General features: G+C 35.5%; 1 protein-coding gene across 4 annotated transcripts in view; it reads left to right on the plus strand.

The window, feature by feature from the left end:
• Positions 1 to 1,975: 1,975 nt before the first annotated feature.
• Positions 1,976 to 8,029, plus strand: part of LOC137624321 (proline-rich proteoglycan 2-like) — a 70,387-nt gene continuing 64,333 nt past the window's right edge. For 2 of the 4 annotated variants that reach the window (XM_068354992.1, XM_068354995.1), the window contains exons 1-2: positions 1,978 to 2,125; positions 2,232 to 2,608. In XM_068354992.1, coding sequence (XP_068211093.1) covers positions 2,527 to 2,608 — 82 coding nt within the window. In that variant the 5' untranslated portion in view covers positions 1,978 to 2,125; positions 2,232 to 2,526. Of the gene's footprint in view, positions 2,126 to 2,231; positions 2,609 to 8,029 lie in introns of all 4 variants that reach the window. The other 2 variants (XM_068354991.1, XM_068354994.1) reach the window with 2 other exon arrangements.

Below are 8,029 nucleotides of genomic sequence, written 5' to 3' on the forward strand. Positions count from 1 at the left end.
GTGAACCTTCCTTGCACTGAAATATGTCAGTGCACAAGTGACTGCCAAAATGACCAAGATTCAAAGGATGTTTCATCTAATCTCATTGACTCGGAGAGTGACGATGATGATGCTACAGACGATGATTGAGAGACCATGATATATATTGCCTAAAGACAATAATACAGATTAATTGTGGCAGTTTTAGCTGCTGTTTCTTTAATTCTTTCTATGATCACTCAATGCTTAAATGTATTACCTTGCATACTTCTGCTGCTACTTGAAATTGCAATTGTTGCGTGGAAACACCTGGTGCTTACCTCTGATTAGACTACTGTAATACTATCACTTAGTGTCACAAATTGTATGTAAATAATATTTAACACTTTAGAATGTATGGTGCTGATGTGTTTCTAGTTTCACATTGTATGTAGGTTATCAAAAATAATGCCAACATGGAACAAGTAGTTTTCGGTTTTGTAACACATTTATTACCATAATGTTCCTTAATAAAATGCCTAAAAATGGTAATTTCTGCTACTTCATGTTTTAAATCATATCTAAAGACTACATTTATATTATGACAAAGCAAATTAAAGAAAAAAATAGCCAAACTTAGCTGTGCTGAAGTCTCTCAATTGAAAATTGCATTTCAGAAGTCGGCCATTTTCAACATCCAAGATGGCCGCCAAGGTGACCTAATTAATTTTGGCAACATTGTTTATGAGATTCCTTGACTTGTAAGCATTTCAAAAATGTATAGTTTACAAAATCCCCCAAAAATTCCAACGAAATTACACTAGTGACCTCACTATTACGGTCTATTAAATTTCTTATACCTGATCTAGATATTCATCTGTAGCACCGACGTTCAATTAGTTCATTATGCATGTTGCATAAGATTTTTTATAATTCTGACCATTCAGGTCTTCTCGGATAGTTCCACCCTGTCCGTAATACTAAGCATGCAGTCGATTCTAATAGTCAGGCCTTCTCCATCCGGAGGCTCATTACTACACAGTACTCTAGAAGTTTTATTCCAGCTGTGACCAAGTTGTGGAATGATCTTCCTAATCGGGTAGTTGAATCAGTAGAACTTAAAAAATTCAAATTAGCAACAAATGTTTTAATGTTGAAAAGGGTGACATAAGTCCTTTCATAGTTTATATGAGAAATATCTGTTTAAATGTTGTTATTGTTTTTAAAATACCTTATTTCAATTGTTCATTACTTCATATATCGTTTATTTATTTCCTTTCCTTGCTGGGCTATTTTTCCCTGTTAGAGCCCTTGGGCTTATAGCATCCTGCTTTTCCAACTAAGATTTTATCTTAGCTAGTAATAAAAACAACAGCAATAATAATAATAATAATAATAATAATAATAATAATAATAATAATAATAATAATAATAATGACGGAAAAATATTAGCACAAGTCAAAATTTACGTATTGGCAGCTGTGAGTTATAAATCGAGACCAACGGGTGACAGAACTTTGTTAATGTAATTAATGCAATTGTCAATGAATGTTTTTAAATACTCGTATTTCATAACGTAAAATTAATCCTTCTACTTGATAAAAAATAGCCAGAATATTTGAAAATTAGGTAAAAACGTGGCAACTCTTCTAGGCAACCACACTAACCCTTGCCGTAGGACCGAGGCTTCGTTCACAAGACTGTAGCATAATAAAGAAAAGATCCTGATTTGTCTACAAATCATCGTAAAACTCATATAGCCTACCACTTTCACATACAATGAAAAAATGAATCATATTTTCTATTACGGCTATTACATCATCAAGGGAAAAATTCTAAACTTAAACATGAACAAAAAATTCTGATAAATATTCAAAATTTTTTTAGGGATGGCAGGCAAGACTCGCCACAATATACTACTTCCATTCTCCACTGCCTACCACATTGACTACTTAATGAACGTGGCCATACATGTAGCCTTGTCTGGTTGTGAGATCGTAACTTCGTTCATCTGGCGAGACTGGCAAAGCCAGAGAACACATCGGCTGCCGACCCGACTCCCCGTCCCGGCAGCATTTGGATTTAGTTGGTGCGTACGTACTATCGAGTGCGGCAGCTTGGTGTCGACGCATGCACGCTCCTGGCCACCTGATTATTCTTTAATTCGGTACACCATGCTATAAGCACGTTTTTCTGTTCCTTTCATTAATGTCATCAAATCTGTTTTAAGATTTCTCGATCTGTGATAAGTATTTAGTGGTTATTTTCCGCAGGAAAAAAGGGGCGTGGAATTTCTAAAGCGGTTTCTACATTTATTACTTGGGGGAGCGAACAGCGAAGCGGACAGCTGAAGGCTCATAGTGTTGTGAGGGAAGGAGGCGAACGGATTGCTGTTGTCTTGGCTTTCATTCCCAACACATTCCTATGTCCTCGAACATTGAGGCTGCCTTGAAATATTCTCACATCTGTTCTTTGTGCGTTGAAGTGTAACGGCACAGTGTAGGAAACAGCTCGTGAATACATGATATTGTGACAAGATTTTTGAACGAGGATATAAAAACGACAAATATGTACGTCAAAGGTGCTGCCGTTCTTTTGGCCTACCTTGTTGCTATTTACATCTCGCCTACAGTTGAAGGCTTTAATGTAGGTAAGTATCTGTTTGTTGGTTTGTTTCATAATGTGATTTTATATATTTATTTTTCTCCTTTCTCTAAATCCATCAAACATCTGTCATGTGTACATCTAGTAGTGACAGGACTGACTACCTCTAGCTGTATTATTATAACTAGCCTAAGCCTATTTCTTATATGAAAATACCGCTACTAATTTGAGGGTCACAGCAGATACAAAAATCTTGTGAATAAACTATTTTCTCCCAGAATACAAACATGAAGGCTACACAAAATCTCGAAACAGCCATTATATGTTTGAAAATAATATTGAAACCGGAAATGCCATTAAATATATTTCTCACGGGATCCGAGAAATGTATGCCGGGTTTTCGTTCGTCTCTGGGACACATTCAGTCTAACATAAACCCAAAGGCATGTCTCAATTTTCGACAATGGCCACGGGCTCTTCTTCTTCTTCTTCTTCTTATTATTATTATTATTATTATTATTATATTATTATTAGGCCTACTAGCCAAGCTATGTATTAATGAAACAGTCAGAATTTATCTCAAAAGTCCAGACTCTAAGGTATCGTGACAAGAAACGCTAAGATGGGCAAGAGAGGGGCAGCAAGAGTTGTACATTACCTTGTAACAGGTTTTCGTAGGTTGTGGGCGGGAACCTCATGCTAATTTATGATCAAGGAAGGAGAGAGAGAGCATGGAAGGGTTTAAGCGGGGTTTACACGGGCGAGCAGGTCGTCGAGCCTGGCTCGACAACCCTGTGTTTGAATTGATGTTCGAGCGTGTAAACGGGGTATTTGGTTGTCGAGCGCGCTCGCCGAACGGCTCGATGAAAGTCAGGCTCATCTTGACATTTGTGGGCAGAGCTACATTGTTTGACGAGCGGTGTGAACGTGTGAACGGGTGTCGAGCATCGAACCTCAGTTGTTATTCAAACCTGCTAGAGGAAACATCATCAAAGAAATGAATAATGGCTGCCATTAATGAAAGCAAGAATGAGAAGGAAGTCGTACTTTGATTTCGTACATACATATCGGGCTCATCCAGCTTTATGGAAAGTTAAATCAAAAGACTAATCCAATAAAGTAGCCAGAAACAAAGGAATAGCGGCTCTGCATGAAATATTGAAAGAACTAATTTTAAAGCAATAAGTAAGTTGGTGTGTGAAAATTTCTCTCTTTATAGTAGCCAATCCTTCGTCCACTTTGATCTTTTTTTTTTTTTCCTTCTTAGTGCCACTGCTAAAGCAATAGCTATCAAATCGTCCTGGTCGAGAGACATATTGACGTTGTTTTAGCACGAGGCACACTGAGGCTCGATGTACTGTCTGAAAGCTCTTCGAGCCGTTCTACAAGTAGGTTCGACAACCGGGCTCGACGAGCTGCTCGGCCGTGTAAAACCCCGCTTAAGACTCTTGAGTGACTGAAGCGTGCTTGCGCGACCGCACAAGTTAAGAAAGCAAAGGTCACCTCCCGGCACAGGCTCTGCTATTGTATGGGAATGGGTGCGGTTTTCTTGTCTGGCTTTGCTGGGTTTGTTGTTGTACCTTTATCTCGTTTCTTTGCTCTCTCTCTCTCTCTCTCTCTCTCTCTCTCTCTCTCTCTCTCTCTCTCTCTCTCTCTCTCTCTCTCTCTCTCTCAGTAAATACAAACACGCATGAATATAATGTATATATGTGTATATATATATATATATATATATATATATATATATATATATATATATATATATATATATATATATATATATATATATAGAAAATACGAAATATACGATTAAGTCCTGACTAGTTTCGTGATACTTCTTCAAGCTCCGCCCAGTTAATACCTGACCTCAGCCCAGGTAGCTGGTAAGGGAGTGTCATTGTTCTCTAATTCTCTATATGTATGTTCGTACGTTTACTTTCCCTATAAAATGGAAAGAAACCTCTCTCATTAAATCAGTCCTCTGGAGAAGTATCACGAAACTAGTCAGAACTTAATCGTATATTTCGTATTTTCATTTTCCTTGTGGTTCTCCTGCATCTGAGCATCACGTTTTCCTGTGATTTTTACGCATATATATATATATATATATATATATATATATATATATATATATATATATATATATATATATATATATATATATATATATATCAACATTAAACGTTGTTGGATAAAATTTAAAAATCTGCCAACACCCACTTCAAGGGTTACGGAATGCTAACACAAGAGCCCTTGCTCCAAAACACACACACACACACACACACACACATATATATATATATATATATATATATATATATATATATATATATATATATATATACTGTATATATTGCTAGGGTCAGCTATATCAAAACGTAGAATATGTAAAATCTACTGTCTTATTCCCTAAATAGTAAGTTTAACATGAACAATAGTGAAATGGCAACAGCGAATGAAAATAATAGCCAGCAAACATAATAATAACTGTATTTAAGAGTAACTATGTTCATTTACAATATGTTTACAAGACTTATAAAATACTCCAGTTCACCCATTGATAACAATATACACAAATTTGTAAAAAATAATATAGGCCTCAGATGTATACGTCTCTATAATGTGAGACAATTCCCGAAGGTCTGCAGCAAATTTCCAGAACGTATTTTTAATTGTAAAAGATAATATATCAGGAACAGAACTTCTGTTATATTCGATCATCCAAGGTATATATCCTTTTTACCTTCTAAAACTAGCAGCGTTGTAATAAGAAGTTGATAAGCAGCGTCCGTCGCAAAAAAAAAAAAATAATAATAAAAAAAAATAAATAAATATCAATAAGTCATTACCCAGGCAATGTTTCCTGTTCATTCGTGATCATTAAAAACTTGAATTTAAGAACCAGTGAATTATTACAGAGAAATTTCGTTTAATGATCTCGTCCAATGACGCATGACTCACATCGGTCGATCTTTTCTCATGCGGTGCGAGACATCAAGCAAATAAAAATGTCAGTTAGCTGCTTTTTGTGTATCCTGTATTATTATCATTATTATTATTATTATTATTATTACTTGCTTGGCTACAACCCTAGTTGGAAAAGCAGAATGCTATAAGCCCAGGGGCCCCAACAGGGGAACATAACATTCTGGGATGAAGCATTTTATTCGGATTCAATAAGGACAATGAATCTAACGAAAAGAGAGAGAGAGAGAGAGAGAGAGAGAGAGAGAGAGAGAGAGAGAGAGAGAGAGAGAGAGAGAGAGAGAGAGAGAGCGGACTTGCGTATCGCTAAGATTACCTCATGGAGGTCAAGGCGGTTACGTTTAAACTTTGTCACCGCCCTTCCCTTTAATGGATTCGGTAATTGAAGTAGTTAGTGAGGTCAGTTATGTTAGATATGATTTTTCATTCAGATAGGGGCGTGGCATATCGAATTAGAGAGCGAGAGAGGGGCAGAACTTGCCTTTGAATGGTTTCACTCCGGTGACATAAAATTGACCTCGCTGAGGTCCTGTTTTTATGGTATATAAATTTAGAGTGAATAACACTCACGTCTATTGTATTTTTCTCTATTTCTTCATATGTCAGTCGACTGGCAAGTAAACACAAACCTTTGTTAAGATTAAAATAGGCATACTGGATTTATAGTTGCTAGTTCGCTAATCAATCATTGATCAGTTAAATTGCTAGCTGTGCTCACGCGCGATCGCATTTGTGTGTGTGTGTGAGAGAGAGAGAGAGAGAGAGAGAGAGAGAGAGAGAGAGAGAGAGAGAGAGAGAGAGAGAGAGAGAGAGAGAATGGTAAATTGTTAACCAGATCTTATAATCACATCAAGATTTAAAGCTGGTCCGAGGCACTAGGGCCTAGGCAACAATGGATATTCAGTGAGGTGAATTAAGACAAATGATATCCTAATTGATTATTTTTCTTGAAAGAAATACGTATACTGGTACAGAATTGTAAAACTAAAGGAAATTTTATAATATGATCAACTTCAAGTTCTCCTTCTTTCTTCTTTGTCTGCATCTTTTCCCACCTTTATGTGGGGTCGATGTTTCTGGCCAGCGTTCTCCATCTACCTCTGCCCCACACTTTATCACCGGTTAATCCCTTTGATCGAAGGTCATCCTTGATACATTCCATCCACCTTCGCTTTGGTCTCCCTCTAATTCTCGTTCCCTGTACCTCCATTTCCATCACTCTTCTCCCAATATACTGTTCATCTCTTCTCATGACATGACCATACCATATATATATATATATATATATATATATATATATATATATATATATATATACATATATATATAATATATATATATATATACATACATATATATATATATATATACATACATATATATATATATATATATACATATATATATATATATGTGTGTGTGTATGAAAAAAGTTCAAACTGTAAAAGTGAATTGAAGTGTGTTCCGACACGAAGAGTTCTAACTCTTCATCCATCACCTTTACTGAGCACAGAGTCTGTGACCTAGTAGATCTTATAAGATTCTTAATACTTCTTCCAAAGCTAAATGCTAGCATTCGTTTTAAATCCAAATTTATTTAAAGGTTGTTTATATTACTTCGCCATTTTGATAATTATGAAGTGGCTTTCAGAGATGACAAAAAAGTTTTTTATAGTCAGAAGTCATCCAAATAAGTGTGTATTAATTTCATTCTGGAATCCATACAAAATTTAAAACCAGGTTAAGTAGGCTAATGATAGCAGATCTACTTCTCTTAGGTTACTGGTAAATAGGTGGACACAAACTATCAGTAGCTTGTTACAAAAATCATTTTTTTATAATAATAAAAAAAAAAAAAGAGATGCACATTTGCAAGCAAGAATAAGTCTTTACAAATACCTCCAAACTGAATGACTGTTCGGGGTAAAACTTTCATAAATGTCGTACTATATTGAAATCTCGACCATCTGTGATTAAATAAATTGTTGTACTATAATTAAATGAATTGTCATGCCATCTTCTGCTGCTTTGCCTCTTTCCATGCCTTTTAACGCTTTCTTACTTCTACTGTTACTTTTTGGTACCAGCTCAGCCCTTCATTATTTCTTTTGACAAAGTTCTTTTTATATCACTATTGTATGGTATTGTATATAAATCTTCTGGAATTTTTATCACTGCAATTATTCTGTTGATATTTTCATTTTCATCCTTTAAACCAAACATCTGTTCGCGCCATGCTGCAAGTTTTCTTTTCATCAATTTGATGCGTCTTCCTTTCTTTAGTGTTTCTTCATGAAAAGTCCTAAAGTAGCAGGAGAAGATGGACTAACAATTGATATAATAATAGATAGAGGAGATTTCACAATAGTAAAACTCATTGAACTTTACACAAAATGTCTGCAAGATGCTCTATACCTACAGCTTGGAAAACCTTTTATCATTATACTAATTCATAAAAAGGGAGACTTTTAGATCTGAAAAA

This window comes from Palaemon carinicauda, chromosome 31 (genome assembly GCF_036898095.1).
Source record: "Palaemon carinicauda isolate YSFRI2023 chromosome 31, ASM3689809v2, whole genome shotgun sequence".
Lineage (NCBI taxonomy): Eukaryota > Metazoa > Arthropoda > Malacostraca > Decapoda > Palaemonidae > Palaemon > Palaemon carinicauda.